General features: G+C 39.8%; 1 protein-coding gene across 5 annotated transcripts in view; it reads left to right on the top strand.

The window, feature by feature from the left end:
• GOLM1 (golgi membrane protein 1) overlaps positions 1-16,841 on the top strand; it is a 34,354-nt gene that overhangs the window by 1,649 nt on the left and 15,864 nt on the right. For 2 of the 5 annotated variants that reach the window (XM_074570786.1, XM_074570791.1), the window contains exons 2-6: positions 1,677-1,776; positions 4,244-4,416; positions 6,801-6,980; positions 15,511-15,565; positions 15,757-15,859. In XM_074570786.1, the coding sequence (XP_074426887.1) occupies positions 4,288-4,416; positions 6,801-6,980; positions 15,511-15,565; positions 15,757-15,859 (467 nt within the window). In that variant the 5' untranslated portion in view covers positions 1,677-1,776; positions 4,244-4,287. Of the gene's footprint in view, positions 1-1,660; positions 1,777-4,243; positions 4,417-6,800; positions 6,981-15,510; positions 15,566-15,756; positions 15,860-16,841 lie in introns of those variants that run through there. The other 3 variants (XM_074570790.1, XM_074570787.1, XM_074570789.1) reach the window with 2 other exon arrangements.

Raw genomic sequence — 16,841 nt, 5'->3', positions numbered from 1 at the left:
TTGGGTATTTTAGAAGGTTTTGTCAAGTTACCTGTGGTTCCTTAACCTCCTTCATCAGAATAGATACCTACCTTAAATCTCTGGCATCTTTTTGGCTACGCACCTATTTGGGATTTCTCTTTAATCAGATAAAAGGCAGGACATGGTGGGTGATCGGTTATTAGCTTCTTGTAAAGTAGTCTTTAGAAAGAAGAGATACTTCTCAATTTGAAAAATAACTAGTGGCAAGTGGTAACAGTCACCCTCCCCCTGAACAGATCACGCTTTTTGAGTATTTTCATAGTCTTCTCATCTGTTGCTTCTGGTTTAAAATGCATTAGAAAAGGAAGACCTAAGATCCGAATGGAGTATCAGATGGTGGTTAGTCCTAAGAAGGATGAGAGTGCAGTTGCTGAACGTGTTGTAATGTAAATACTTCTCCCCTTCCTCTTCCTGTGAAAAGTGTAACTTGATAATACGGGCAAATAGTGACTCAGTGACATCCTGCAGCATCTGTGTTTGAATTTTTGTTTGAATTCTTTTTTTATTGTGCGGTTGCCACTTTGAAGTGAGCCAGTTGACCAAAATACAGAAGTTTGAAAAGTGACTGTTGCTGAATGTTTCAGGAGGTTTTTTCATTTGCTTTTTTCAGCCTACAGTGTGTGGATTCCTGTGAAAGGTGTTCAGAAAGTTTGTGGTCAGCAGGCTGGAGTTCATTGGACAAACTTTAAGTCTCCATTGGAAAAGCATTTGTTTGACCTCTTTTGACTTGCAAACTTGAGAAAAAAAAAATACCCCCAAACAGCGTTGCTGCAGAGGGTGAATAAGAAATCTGTTTGCTGTGTTTTGTGACAGTGTATTAGACCCAGTTTCTGACCCGTGTCGGCAGTCGGTACACCCTGAAAGTGTAAAGGTTGCTGCTGGCGGTAACTGGTTCTTGATCTGTGAGTGGTGGTACTTTTGGGTAACATCCAGCCATGAGCGATTGGATTTGTCATTCAAGGATGATCACTACTGTATCTTAGCCATTTATGAAACTAAAAATGAAAGGTTTTGACTCATTTTTGTCATCTGTCCATTTCCACCCGCCCCCAAACCATCACCTTTTTTTTGGAAGACTGGGTGCACAAATGTTTGCTCTCTGATTTGCTTTTTTAAGAATTACTTTTTAAAAAGCTTTGGGGTTTTTTGTTTGTTTTCTTTTTTTTTTTCTTTTTTACAAAACCCAGTTTCTAGTACCTTTTAGTCTAATTTAGTCATGTCTAGGTGTAACTAGCTGACTGTTGTCAATGCAAAAGGTTTTGATTAGCTTGATTGGTTAAGCTGGTATATTTTTATTCAAACAGTCAGACATATCTGGCAATATCTGAAAAAACAGGTAATTTCATTCAGAATCTCACTGAGAAATTGGGGAGGAATCCACAAAAGGTGGGGATAGCACCATTGTCTATCTGCGGGGGTCCCTCGATGGGAGGAGGCTTCCCCAGCCTGGGCAGAGCAGTCAACTGCTGGCCGGTCTGGCCGGGATGGGGTTGTGTGTCCTCTCAGGGCTGTCTGGTAGCCCTCGGGTCTTTGTCGTTTGTTTATTTTCCCTGCTTTTTGTCTCCGGTTATGGCCCTGCCTTTCCAAAGGGGTTTTCCTAAGGCTCTTTCCTTACTCGGAGGCGCAGACCTCCAAGATGTGCCTTTGCTTTTCAGTGGCTGTTCCAGCTGCACTTGGTCTTCATGTGCTGCTCCGATGTACGCTGGCTTTGTACCATGTGCTGGCTGGGTGGTGGAGGAGGTGGCTGGTAGGCAGGTAAGCAGGCGGCGGAGAAATGACCCTTTTGCTTCCCCGCCCCGGGCTGTGTGCTCCTTTTACTAAATTCTTTGTCTATTCTGCATGTTCCTGCTTGGCTGGTTGCAGGCAAATACGCAGAGCTGGACTTCGTGAGCAGAGAGACTTTGCTTTCCTTCTGGGAGTCTGAAATGCACATATTGTTTTGCTCTGTCTTTGCCTCTAATGTCTTAGTCTTGAGACTTAGTTGGTGCAGTTGTTAATTATCTGGTGGAAGATTGCTGGATACCAGCTTTCCTATTTCAGCTGAGTATAGTAAAAGAAGGAATTGCTCAGACCAATACTACATTAATATGGGAAATAAAAGGATGCTGTATGTTAGTTTGCTTGAATATCGTAGACTCTAAAACATCTCCCTCTCGGTGAAGCACTGCTAGGTTGGAAATGGCAGAAGGATAAAACTTGCTGTTCAGAAGTCAAGAATTTTATGCTCTACCAAATCTAGAGCATTATGCATGTGATACAGCATCTCATTTTCACATCTGTAGTAGACATTCATGAAAGATGGATTCCTTCGTGTTCAGTAAAATCACTTTCTTACCCATCAAATCAGAAACATATTTTATTTTCAACACAAATAACTGTGCCAAACCAGATGTTTCCTGGAAAACAGCATGTACAAATACATTTCCATGTAAATGTACTTACTGAGATGATTTGCTTATCGCTCCTTCAGAATGCATGCATGTGTGCAACCATGATCGAAAGTTAAACAGTTTTTATTTTTAAACTGATGAGAGAGAGAATATCAATATTGCAATTGAGGTAGTGTTTTGGGTCTGTGCTATTTGGCTGGAAGAACCTTCTGTTTTGTCTCTTTCCTGTTCCTTTTGCCTTTCCTTCTGTTGAGTATAAAAATATATTCCTAATTAACATAAATTATTTAAAGGCAAACAACACTGGATTTTCTAGAGAGAACAATGTATTGAAGTCAAACATGCATTAGTGAAAACAACACTTTCTTGCCTGCTTGTTTTTGGTAGTTGAAAACAGCAGAAGGGTCGCTGAGGCTGCTGGGTTTGTGTACTTAGTGGGTGTATTGGCATTCCTTTAACATGGTTTTGTGCCTGTACTTTAAGCATCATTCATCCTTTGAACAATATAGTTGCTTTACCTCTGAAAATTTTCGAGCTAAATAGCTAGTCCCATATATTTATCCAGTAGTTCAATTCCAGTGGAAGTTGTTACTGCTGGTAACATGGACTACTTGCTCTATTTCTGACTGCTAGGAGGAAAATACCAGTTATTTTACTCAACTAACACTTGGAATGATGCAGTATATCTTGGTTTGCTTTGGATTTTTTTTTCTTTGTGTGTGTGTATGTACACGAAGAGGCAGGATTTTCAGGAAGCTGTATTTTACTCTCAGACTCTATATATACTCAATCCCCAAATATAAACAAATTCACAGATTTTTCAAATGAACAAACTGATTTGAAACCTTCACCAGCCTGGCAGTATTGTGCGCTCCCTGCTGAGAAAAGAGGAAGACAGGTTATATCTTAAATTGAATGCAAAGAGGGAATTTTTGCAGAGGGTGCATGTACACACTTAGGTATAGGATTTAAGTGCTGGACATACAGTAGAATCAGCATTTCAGGTACCTGCTAACTGCTGGCATCACCTTCTTCCCCTGTGATTGCAGTGTATGTCCATGTGTAGATCCTTTGAGAGTTGCTACCATTTATTGATTTTTAAATACATCAAAGCCTGTGGATTGTATCTGTGGGGAAGAAGTTGATTTATTTAAGAGCATGCACCTTGAGAGACCGTACAATGTATTAATAGTGAATGTACCCATTTCAGATGTAGTTAGTGTCTTGCAATGTATACATGTTTGCTATCTGTTTGATCTTCTGTGCTCATTTTTGCTGGCTGTTGTCTGCAAAGTGCAGAAAGAAAAAAAGTTGATCTCTAGTTTAACAAGGGAGCAATCTATTACAAACTGTGCCCAAGATTCTCAGTGGAGTTTGAGGATTTGTTGAGCTGTGTGCTATTACATTCATTAATACCAGATTTTATCAACTCATAGGATGAATACGACCTATTTCAAACTGAATTGCAACTGCCCTTTGTTGCTGCTTTTCTCTTAAGATGGACTGTTCCACAGAAACAGCTCAAATCTCAATAGCAACCAGTAGTACCCTTGGTACTGCTCATTAGTTAAAGCAAGGTTATTTGTTTTCTGTTAGGAGCAGAGAATGCAGCTGAGAAACAAATCAAACATCACTTAATACAATTTACCATTGAAATCAACCAACTGTCTGCTAATTTGGCCTTTCTTTGGCCTTCAGACGGAAATATCTAGACAGTGTGCCTTCCCTGCGGGGTGTAGCCCCTTCAGCTGAGATCTGTTGTGTTATTTCATTGTGTGTATAAAATAGTCATAGTGGAGGATGCAATATAATGTGTCTATTTTAATTTGCAGATTTCCACACTGTTGTGGTTCTTTGGATTTGTTTTTTTCATGAAATGGTAGGGCTCGGAAGCAGCTGCCGAGGGATGAAGTCTCCACCTCTCCTTGTGGCCGCACTTGTGGCGTGCATCATTGTTTTAGGTTTCAACTACTGGATTGCAAGTTCTCGCAGCGTGGATCTGCAGGTAACTTTCCTATTGCTCTGAATGTCGTCTTGTGTGTTTAACAAACATAGTCCACAACAAGAAGATGCTTCCCCTGCATGTAGTGGGTCAGGAGCTTCAGCTTGTTGTAGGAATTTTCACAAATATTACAGTTGTTGGTTATCAGCAGTGGGAGATGGGGGCAATGGGAGGAATACCAGCTTGTAGGTGAGAGGGACCCACATCTTGAAGACCTGCTTGTATGGTACTTGTCACTTCTGCTCACACAAAGAGTTCAGCTATCTTGGGCTCTTTCAGTTTACAGATGTGGCAAATACCATCCTCTATTTTTCTTTGTAATGACTGGCACTCCATTTTTAATCTGAATGGTCATCTGCAATTTGCTCATCTCCCTCAATTTTTTTTTCTTGCTAGACCCATAAGAATGTATGCTTGCTTTCCCACCAAGTACAAGGAAATCTAGCTTGTTCAGAAACAGGGTCTAAAAATCTGAATTTCTGTTTCTTAGAAACCTCTTAGGAGAGGTCACACAATCACACGGAATAATTACCTTGTCCGCTTTTTTCCTGTGACTGTTGAGCTCGGGTTTTAATGCTTTCTGGGCTGCATGTTCTGAAGTTGAGGAGTACATGAATAAAGTTTCTGATTTGTGACAATGTGTGCAGGATGGTTCTTCTTTTCTTTCTTTTTTGTTTTGTTTTTATTTTTAACAAGCAAGCCTAAACCTAACAATCTAGTGATTAAACACGGCTGGTGAGAGCTGCTCCCAAATTTTTCCACTGAATTTGTATCCTCTTTGTAATTGAGCCAAATTTTAGTACTGAGTTGGCAGCTGTAGGAACTGAACTCCTGTTTCTCTCAGAGCGGGCACTAGTCAAACAGGCCACGTGTCTCTGGCCATGCAGTGAAGGATATATCTTAGCCTTCCCTTGGTGTAGGGTGTGGTGCCCTGTCTTCTGGGACTGCAGTCATCCCTTGTTTTCCCTTTAGTCAGTGGCCTCAGGATGGTGGCTATGGGCAGGTAGTAACTGCGTCTGTACTCCTGAAGTTTTGCTGCACAGCTGTGAGGCAGTGAGGAGAATAAGCTACCATACTAGCTTATTCTTGATCCCAATAACCTAGAGACATAAGGTCCTCTCTGTTGGTACTGATGTATGCCATCATCTTGTATGTTTCTCCTAAAGTTAGCTTGAAAAACATTTAGATTCTGCGTAGTCATGTGCTCTGAATGAAATAATAGCGTAGCTGAAGGCACAGATGGAGCTTCTGAAGCCCTCTGTCAGCCCATTCGTTTGTTGGCAAGACTTTGCAGCTATTATGACTGAAATGGAAGAAGTGTTTTTATTTTCTATTCCAGCTAAACTGCAAGTGTTTCTCCTTTTCCCCCCCCATTTCCCCGTCACCTCTCCATTCTCCTGCTTTCTGTGGCAGAGAAGCAGAGTAGGCAGGCAGTAATAAGCAGCGTACTGTGCTGTAAGAAGATTTGGTCTATTTTCTTGGAAGATGCACAGTTTTTACGATATCTATTTTTGATCCACCTGTAATCCCCAGGTCTTTCTACCTGGGTAAATTCTGTTGTTATTCCACACCCCACCCCATCCCTTGCCATGTGTCTTTGTTTGTACTCTTCCTTGCTGCCAAAGAGCTGTTTAATCGAAAGTATTTAGAAACAGTGTCCTGCAAAAATAAATTAGTACTTTAAAAAAAAAAAAAAAGGCTCTGACAGCATCAGGCTTGATTCCCTTACCTTATGTCTCTGTGTTTGTATGTGTAGTATGTGATGGTGTTGAATTTTCCTCTGATTGTCACTGCTCTTTGAGAACTGAAGAATGATGATTTTCTGCTTATAAATGAGTCTTTCTCGTGTGACTTTGTGTAACAGCCACATGTCAGTTGTTCATGTAAAACTTGGGCAGTGTTATTCTCCATCTGCTCTTTCCCTGGTCTTCCAGGAAAACGTATTTATTTGAGAAATGAATTTTCCCTCTGAGTTGGTTTAGGATCAGCACTGGCAAGTGCAATGATGTCCGAATTGTCTGAATTAAATTTAAGAAATGATTTGATCTTGTACTTCAGAAAGATTGTAGACTGCAATTTTTTTAATGTTTTTTCTTTGGGGGGTGGGCGGCGTGTTTTGGGTTTCTTTAAGCTCATGTACTATGGCAGCTTTGCATTTCTTTTTAATTGAAATTTTGATAGTCTTTACAGAATATTTATGGAAAACTGATGTCAGTGTGTGTTGGGATGTGTGTGTCTGCGTGTGGCAGGTATCACCAGCTGACACAATACTTTGATGACATTAGCATTGTTAGTTCTGTGAAATTTGGTATTCCTCCAGTGTATTGGAGAAGAGTCTGGCAAGAGGGAAGCATTTCTATTTGCTTTGACTAATTTGCTTTTCTCAGGGTCGGATCATGGATCTGGAAGTCAAGGTCCGCCGAGCGGCAGCGGAGAGGGGTGCTGTGGAGCTCAAAAAGAATGAGTTCCAAGGGGAGCTAGAGAAACAGCGACAGCAGATTGACAAAATCCAGTCCTTGCACAGCTTTCAGATGGAAAATGCCAACAAAGTACATCAGGAAGAGAAGGTAAGGCCTTTTCTAGACACAGTTTTCTGTGAGACTGTGGTTTACCAAGATGCTCTCTGCGACAGAATAAGGTTGGTCAAATGTTCCAACTGATGGGCATACATTCAGTGTTGGGGTGGCAAAACATTTAATGTATCATTGTATAATATTTAGAAAGTGAACCTGGAATGCACATTATAGCATTCACTGTATAATATGTGAAATACTAGAAGCTGCAAGTAACAGCACTTTTGAATAAAACCCCTACCCCCTCTATAAGTCATTGCTGCCAACCTTGGGTTGGCGTCTGGCTTTCTTTCCTGTATATTAATGTTTTAATACTTACAGAAAAGAAGCAGCTGCACCAATAGATATATTTGTATTCCCAAATATATTTGTATGCATTTGTAGGCATAAGTAGTTGACATTTATTTCTAAATGCACTAGAAATTTTTGTGGTGCCTTGGCCTTCTGCCTCCAAAACCCAATAGCACTGGGAGACGTCAGAAGGTTAGACTAGCCTTTCGTGGCAGTGCAGCATTGCCAGAGGGATGGCAGTCCTTTATGAAGAATGTGAATGTACCTACTTAAATAGCAGTGTGTACGATTACTGCTGCGTAGTATCTTGCAAATTGTTTTCTTGTGTATTTTCTTCATGTTGGTGATGCCACCCCAGATGTGTCTGTAGTCATTAGTCATTAATACCACTTTTCTCATTTTTGCCAGAAGTATTTAGTTGAGAATATTCATTTTGGGTTTATTGCTTCTCCTGTAGAGTCTCTTGACTGATGTTTATAGATCAGCTTTCCAGAACTATTATTTTCAGGAGACTGAACAGACACAACTGATTATGATAGGTACTCTTCAGGTAAAGGGCTCACCATTAGGTGATGGTTCTCTACTCAAAACTTGTGATGCATGAACAAAATATCACTAGAATAATAGTTGAAGGACTAGAGGAAGAAAATTGAATAAAAATGGAAGGTGGAATTGTTTCATTAATATGCATATCAGTGACATATATTTTTAATATATTTTGAGATCATTTTTATCCAAGGTCTTCAAAGAAATAATAAACCAGTTCTTTTTACCTCTTTTGGGACAAACATGATTCTTTGATAATTTCTCTTGTTGGGTTCAATCTTTGCGTATACTTTAAAAAAGGTGAGATTTAAAAAAAGAGTTTGTCTATATGTTTATTTTTTAAAATATATATATTTATTAAAAAGATACCCCAGGATAGTCAGACAGCATATGAGTGAGTAATCAATCTTGTCACTTCTGCCTTCTAATAGTGGTTTTTGCTACTGTGTGCTGAGGGAATGGTTTAAATGTACTGTCCTCTGGGAAGGTACCCCAGTTCACATGTTGGTGAAACCCATCATTCTGTTTTGGCATCTTTTTACATTCCAGTTCTGTCCTGCAAGGTGTGAAAGCACATATATGAGTAAAAACAAACAAACAAAAAGTGGTAAGTAAAGGGCAAACAGAATAGAGTATTTCCTTAATTAACTCTACAGTCTTTTTTACAAGGGAATTGTATTTTATCCTTCCATTTTATAAGCAGATTTTCCTTTAGCCAGAATTATTAAAAGTCACTGGAACTGGAAGTGCTTGCCAGAGCTTACAGTGCAGGCTGGCCAGATGTTGAGAGCTGGTGGCAGGAGCTTGGCCAGGAGTTTTACGGAATCTCTTGGTGAAATGTTGCTTCCGCCAAGCACGGTATGCAGCCTTCTGCTTCAAATTACTGTGGCAGCAGACAAATGTAGTTGGCACCACGCAATCCACCTTTCTTGTTGTGGTGGTGTTTTTAAGTCTAGAGGGCATGTAGGAGCTGTCGTCCATTAAATCTGGCATCTGTGCCAGGAAAAGTGGTGGGAAGTATTTTCCAAAACTAGAACTGCTGTTGGATGTGGGGGTAGTCTGGGGAAGAGTCAAAGCAGTTTCTGGAAAAAGATATCTTAAGTCTCTTGGAGTTTCCTTCTGAGAGAGTCAGTGACAAGGATGAGGGATACTAATGAATGCATTCAGATTTGGAATTGTGAAAGGCAACACATGCATGGCTTCTAGAGAAATTATGTAGCCATGTGGTAAGTTGGTGTTATCACCGCGGTGAGTGATTTCTGGACCTTGTCCTTACCGACAAGCAGGGGCTGGTGGGGAGTAGAGTTCATGTTCCTTAGGGCAGTGAGGAGGGTGCACAGCAAGCTCACTGCGCTGGACTTCATGAGAGCAGACTTTGGCCTCTTGAGAGATCTGGTTGATAGGATTCCGTGGGAAAAAGCACTGGAGGGGAGAGGGACCTAAGGAAGCTGGTTAGTACTCAAGGATCACCTCTTCTAAGCTCAGGAACAGTGTATCTCAAAAAAGAAGTCATCAGGCAAAAAAACCAGGAGGCCTGCATGGATGAACAAGGAGCTCTTGGACACGCTCAAAAGCAAAAAGGAGGCCTACAGAGGGTGGAAGCAAGGATGGGTTGGCTGGGTGGAATACAGAGAAACTGTCCGAGCAGCCAGGAACCAGGTTAGGCAAGCTAAAGCCTAAGCAGAATTAAATCTGGCCGGGGACATCAAGGGCAACAAGAAAAGCTTCTGTAGGTACGTGCATATATATCCATGTATAAGTGTGTGTTGTATATTCTCATGTATGTACATACATATTTATATGTGCACACAGGCACACACGTATCCTTCTTATTCGGCTCCATGGATTCTGGTGGAATCCAGTACTCCTGGGAGGCAAGTAATGAATTCACCCTTTCTGGTTATAGAAGGCTTTGTCCTCGAACTGAACTTTATTTACCCCATGGGGATTAACAGCAAGTATTTACCTAGTCCAGGAATGATGAATGCAAATCCAAACCCTGAATCTCTCAACTTGCTTTACAAGTAATGCAAACTAAGTAACTAGACAGATCTTTGAGTGATAAACAGGATTTTGTTTAGTTCTTGTTGTTGTTCTTAAAGAAAAATGAAGATGCTTTCAGCGGATGTATAGGAGTGAATGGTCTGTCTCAAAACCCTCTCTTTTTCAGGACAAAATTATGGTTCTTCTGGTTACAGAAGAAGTCTACACAGGAACAAACTTTCACAGTCTGGACTCCTTATCAAAAGCAAATCTCAAAAAACATTTGAGACCCATCTTAGCTGCATTTCATCTCTGTCCACTGTATCTTATTACTCTGCTGATAAAATAAAGAATAATTATGCCACTGATTTAGTTTTATACCAAACAAGTACACCAGTAAGATGCTTGCCATGTTAACGTCATTGTCGGTGGCAGTGTGGTGATCACTTTGAATTAAATCTGCCGCCTTTTCTAGTCAAACTGTCTCTGTGCTACTTAAAGGACGAGGGCACAGAAGGCAGGAGGTAGTCAGAGCCTGAAATACGCCTGGTGGGCTCCCCAGTCACTGGGGCAACGTAATCCTGGGAAGTGGCTGTCGTAATTATTCTCTTAGGTCTGAGTATGTATAAAACACTTCTATCACTAGTCTGCTTTTAAAAAATTTGCTTGAAGTTTTAAGGATTAATGTAGATTTAGCAAATGGCTTCTGGAATTCCATACAGAAATAGACTGAAGAGATCAAGAGCGCTTACACGAACTCTTAGTAACAACAGATAAGGAATCAGGAGTGCTAAAGGGCTGTTTCTAATCCATAAGCAATTTTCTAAAGAACAATATTCTGTATGGTTGTTATTCAGGACTCGTAGCTTCTGGGATGTACGCAGCCACGATAGTCTTTTTGAAGACTGTAGCAGGAGAACAATATGTGTAATCTCTTTTATTTTTAACTGCTAGAACATGCTTTTGCAGCCTGTCATTTTCTTTGGATTTATGTAATTCTTTTCCAGCCCACATCTTGTTTTACTGAGGAGAGGGGCTAAGCTTTGTACATTGCATGTGAGGCACGTCACTGGCCTGTTTTAACAGTGGCCACAGCTGCTCTCAGATCCCCTCCCTCTGGGAAAATTTCAATTCCTGGCACAGCCTTCTAAGACAAAATACCTGTCGGTATGTGGAGAGTTTGCTCCGCTCAAAAGGAATGACACTGGGCGGTGGGGGAGAGAGGAGAAAGCCTGCTGTGAAAAGGAAAAGGTGCCTATGTGTGTTTTGTTTGTGTTTTTTAAACCAATGTTGCTTCTTCTCATTTTGATAAGGCTTTAAGGAAAAACAAGCACTGCCTCACACCCTGCTCTACTTGCCATAGCATGGTATTTCTAAATTAGCAAGAGAAATGAGTCTTCTTACTCATAACTGGTCCAGCATAGGTCTAGAAAGCTGCCTCTGCTTAAAATACATCTTTACGTGGTGAAGGAAAAAAAGAAAGGATGGTCTGGGACTACCTGAACCTTAGGCACCCTAAGAGTGGAAATTTAGAGTATGTGTAGTTTAGGAATTAACTACTGGAACTTTTCTACATCTTCACAGCAAAATAAAAGGACAAAAAGGAAAGCAGAAGGTACATTATATATAGCTGTATAGGTTTTATATTAAGATTCTCCCATCATAGGATTCTGTTTTGTTTACACTGCCTACTATTTGGGTTTTAGTTAAATATAACGAAGTCATGAAAGTCCTGTAGCTGCACAGGGCTTATTTTCTCCAATCCATTTGCTGTTGCCCTGCACCTGTAGAAGTAATTTGTTATTCATATGTGTCAACTTCCTCTTTCTTCCACTGAGAGCATAAGGAATTGTTAACTTTACAACTTTGGTGGTTTATGCAGTTTTGAGGTGTATGCCATTGTACATGTGTCCTTCATCAGAAAAAAAGGAGAGTCTAGACTGCTTTTAGCAGAGGATATGAAACAAGACTGAGTCCCTGATCTTCACCAGGATCACTCTTTAGGAATAAAGCTATGCTTTTGTTTTTGTTTTGAGGGTTTGTTTTTTTGTTTGGCTGGTTGGGGTTTTTTTCCTTTTATTGAGGATGGGAAAAGTCTGTCATTTCTGAATGGAATTCAGTTTGAGAGAAATAGGTTTAAACGAACAATGTCTCCTTCATTTTGGGCTTGAAATTTGTATTAGGCTTGCTTCAACTGGTCCTCCTACAATGAAGTATATATAAGTGTGTAGCCCACAGACCAACCTAAAAGAGAAATATTTTCTTAGGGATCTTATTTATGAACCTTTTCTCCGCTTACTAAAATGTAGTTAGCCGTTAATCTTATGTCCTACAATGAAGAAGCCTTTTGGTGGCTAGTATAAATGGTTTATTTACTCTTGAAGATTATTTCAAAGTGGTGAAAAAGAGTACAAAGAGAGAAAATTAACGATGTGTGTACTAGGAGAGTGTGTGTGTGGGGAGGTATGTTTGTAAAAATAGAGAAGCAGGATGTGAATTTCCAGATATAATTAAGAAATGAACAATACATAATCAAAATACGTCTTGTGCTGAGTTGCCGGCATGGTGGTGGGGGGCAGTAGGAATGTGTAAGGCAGAACTGCTCCTTGTCTTTGAGGTAAAGACTTTGATCAGTTTGAGTTAATCACGAAATAGATGCCCTTCTTCTCCCTTATTAATTATAAATGCGTGTTTCTTCTGGTTTCTGCACATAGAAATCTCACCCTCCCAGCTTGCTTTGTTCCCAGTTGGTTTTGTTCTTAGCAGCTGATTTTACTGTTGCTGTGGCTCATCTTTTTCTCCTTGTGAAAGCTACGTTTGCGAGTGCAAAGTCCCTTTTTTTCTTAGGTTTTAGTTCTGAAATCAGTGTTTACTTTCATCAAGTTCTTTGCTATTTTTTTCTGTTGCAATGTCTCATTATGCTTTTATATACAGGACATGCAGTCAGTGTTAGAAAGGACATACGTCAGTTCAGTGTGCTTGGGTTAGCTTGATTTATCACAGTTATAAATGCTGAAGGGCTCATTGTAGTAATGCCTTCAAAGAATATGTTTATGGAGACTACTGTGTAAGGCATTAATCGGATCAAATGCACATAGTTCAGAATATGTGCTCGAAACATAAGCTTTGAAATAATTTATCTCAAAGCTTCCTTGCAGGTAGTTCTGCATTACGTTTTGGGGTTTTTTTAAACAATAACTTTAACTTTTTGTGTTTCTTAAGTGGAACATGACTTATGTAGATGTGTTCTGTGGTGATTAAAAAAAACCAAATGCGTCTCTGGCAGTTGTCCTTAACAAAATTTGCTGTTCAGCTGGAGAAAGACTTTTTTCTTTCCATCACTGCTTGTGGCAGTATGGCTTTTGATTTTTTGATTTCTGAAGACCTGCTCTTCCCAGAATTGACTCCAGTCAAGAGACCGGCTTTTCCTCTGTGATAGTCACAAGGACTTCTGTGCAAGAAATGTTTGCAAATATAACAAGCTGATCTATGTTACAGAGTTACTTTGTCACAGAAGATCAGATTTTGATATGGTGATATAGTGAGTTTCCAAAAGCTGGATTCTCACTCCTAGAGATCATAGGTATTTTTGGGGGGGCTGAAGGTGATTTAAAATGTGAGTTTCTTCCTAGCACTGAATTTTGGCATGTGTTTGCTGAGTGTTTCCTGGCAGTTTACTTTCTTGACCAGCATAAAACCGGAAAATAAAATAACGTCTGCCTAATGCACAGCCATGAGGTGAAGATTAGTTAACACTTGGGTGACAGGAAGAGGAACAGAAAACCTGACGTTATTGATACAGTCGGATTGTAAGCAGGCAGTTGGAGCACTGCCCCAATGCACTGGAGTATTTCCTGCTCAAGTTAAACAGCTACCTAGATTTTCATGCTTTTCTCGTGGACTTTGACCCACAAATTCAGGGAGCTATGTGTGGCATTGCCAAAAGGAAGTTTTATATGCAATCCAGAAAGACCAAGGAATGCCTTTTCCACCCTCCCCCCACCCTGCCCTGTGGTGATTTAAGGAGCTTTTTTTCAAATGGCACATCACTCTATTCGCTTCAGCTAATCACAGTTATTATTGTCCTAATATAAAAAAAATTAACACTTGTCTTGTTTACTGTTAAATAAGAGGTCCTCGTATATGGGAGTTTCATTTTAAGAAAAAAACCCTGCACCACAACAAAACAAACTGTAGGAACATGAAGTTGCCATGTCATACTGATTTTTTCCGGTTTCTGATATGGCCAGTGCTGGAAACCCTGAAGGTGATAATCATGGAACAACCTGATTATGTTGCTCATGCAAAACTTGGCATTTTCATGAAAACATTAGCTTTTTTTCCCCCAATTAACAAGTGAAAACAAGTCCAGACCTGTCCTATGAGAAAGGAGAGGGGAAGGTATTAAACACTCCTAAGTGTTTGTTGTTAATCACGTTGTTACTATTATTTTTTCCTTTTTAACAAAGGAGAAAGGCCTTTGCTCTTGAGGTTTCACAACGGTGTTCGCGGACTGTCTGTATGTATAGAATGGTGTAGGAATATTTATTTTATTGGGTTGAAAACGGCTGCCTCTTCATCAACACGTGAATGACTGCCTCTTTGAACCGGGAGTCTTTAAAGGGTCAACAAAAATCTAACCTGCCCCTCTGCTACATGGTAGATTGATTGAACATGTGACTTTTCCTAATCAAGTGGCACTTATTGCTGTAGTCTTTGTGAAAAAAGGCGCTGACAGCCTTGTCGATGTTTGGGCAGACAGAATGGACGCAGTTATTTCTTTATATTAAAGTGGTGTGGGCTTATGAACACATCAGTACTTGAACGGAAACTTCAGGAAAGTGCGTGCTTGACTGGACTAGGTAATTTTTGAAGGGTCAGTGGATCTCATCTTTTTGTAGTCTTAAGAAGACTGTTCTGCACTAGACTTCCTAAATGTTAAATATGAATCTGAGTAATCCTGACATCTGTCTCACAGGAATTAATTTCCTTTAGACTTGGCTTGGTTCTGTCAATATTCAGGTATTTTGGGGCATGTGTATATATGGGTTGATAGAGGGGGATTGATGAAAGAACGGACGAAACATATTCCTATGTTGAATGCCTTTTCAGATTGAGAGAGAGGGCAAAGTGAGAGAATGGAAGGTCACTCCAGCACTTTCCTATCAAAGTGAGGGACAGCATAGTTAGAAAAGTAATACAATGCAAGGGGTTCACGTTGCTTTCGTACAGTGCTTTGTGCTCTTTGACTAAGGCTTTCATAACTCATCCTTGCATGCCTGAATGCAGGTGTATTGATTCCCTGGTGAGAGGGTGGTAGATAGTGAGCTGTGATACGCTGTATTCTTCCTTCAAGGGATAAATACGGTAAATCTGATGGTAAATCGTAAGACTAAAACCAGAATAAAGCAGCAGCAATTTTAGTACCAGACTCCTTAAATTCCTCTTCTTTTTATTTAAGTGCAGTGATATCTCCTCCCCCACCTCTCTATTTAGTGGGGAATTAGTGTTAAAATGCATGGTTTTTGTTTGTAATAGTAAATCTCTAGAGCAGCTAAAAGTTTTTTTTTGTGTTTGGCTGTAACCCAGCACTTCACAAAGAAAAGATGATTTAACAAGTGCTTTGGTTGGTGTTTTTTATAATGTTAATGGCAATACAGGTCCTTTGCAATTAAAATGTTGTTTTTTGCTTTGCTCCTTCCAGGCAGTGCTCATGAGTAACATCACAGTAAATGAAAGATTGATGCAGAATCTACGAGGTATGTCATAATACCACTCTGTATCCCTTTCATACTGGTTTTCAAGGCCCCATTTTTAAACTTGCCTTTTTCTGATGTCTTCTGAGAATGCTGCTTACTATTGATCTGTTGTTTGATACTTCTGTTGTAATATATGTAGGTATATATGTGTGTGTGTATTTTAATACATGTTTTAATCCTGTTTTGGTCAGAACACTTGAAAGAGTTGCAGACAGAATATGGGAAGCTACAACTGGTTGTTTACTGGTTTCAGAAGAACCAGACTAACCTTCAGAAGAAGTTCTCATATGACCTGTAAGTATGTTCTTTCTTGTTTATAATGCAGAGTATTCTTGTGATAGCTAATGTAATTAGTAAATTTACAGTTTTAATGAGAAAGTAACATGTGACACATATTCTAAAACTGCTCGCAGTTGATCTTTGGAGAAGAGCACAGACCTTGCAATGCTTAGCATCTCAGTGTCCACAGACTCCTCACACACTTCTTAATGTTCCTTCCATTGCAGGAGGAGAAAGGTAGCAATGTTCTCATTTAAGAGTTGTGGGGAAAATAGAAACACAAAGAGGCTAAACTCTGAAGAAGTTTAAGAACTAAGATATGGAAATACCTGCTGTATGAGCTGCCAGAGGTCTCAGAAAATTTCTGGTACAGTTATGGTCAGAGCCGTATGTTCCGCATTACATTTCATGCGTTATAGTCATGTTTTTTATGGAGAATTCCTACTGAATTATAAGGCATGGATACTTGAACACAAGTGCTTATCAGTATCCTTACACTGAATACACATTTCTGGTATTTCTAGGAATTTCTCCTGGGTTCTTTCTGTTCAGTAATGTTCTTGTTTCCTCTACCTGCTTCCACATCCTATTCTATCTTCCTTCTGGTACATAGGTATAGAAAACCAACAGAATTTGCTGTTAGCATGTTCTCATGATGATTTTCTATCAAGAATATAATTGCTGTAGTGGTATGTATTTATCCAGCAGCCACTGTTTAGCCAGATTTTGTAGGAATTCTGACTAAAAGCTTGACATGGCAATTAAAGAACTTGAATTCTGCAGGCCAAACTTGAAATACCTTTTTTCATATTCCCCCCTTCCCCTGCCCTGCTTAAGAATTAAGGATTAGTATTAGTGCTTTTGGGATCCTTACTGATTACCAGCTGGTTTTGTACTCTTTTTTGGGGGAGGGGCATTATTGGTCATTTAATAGTGACAACACAGGTGGATTGTATTAGTGGGTTTCTAATTACTTAGGTCTTCTAACAGAAAAGTA

This window comes from Larus michahellis, chromosome Z (genome assembly GCF_964199755.1).
Source record: "Larus michahellis chromosome Z, bLarMic1.1, whole genome shotgun sequence".
Lineage (NCBI taxonomy): Eukaryota > Metazoa > Chordata > Aves > Charadriiformes > Laridae > Larus > Larus michahellis.
This window is presented reverse-complemented; position numbering and strand designations above follow the sequence as displayed.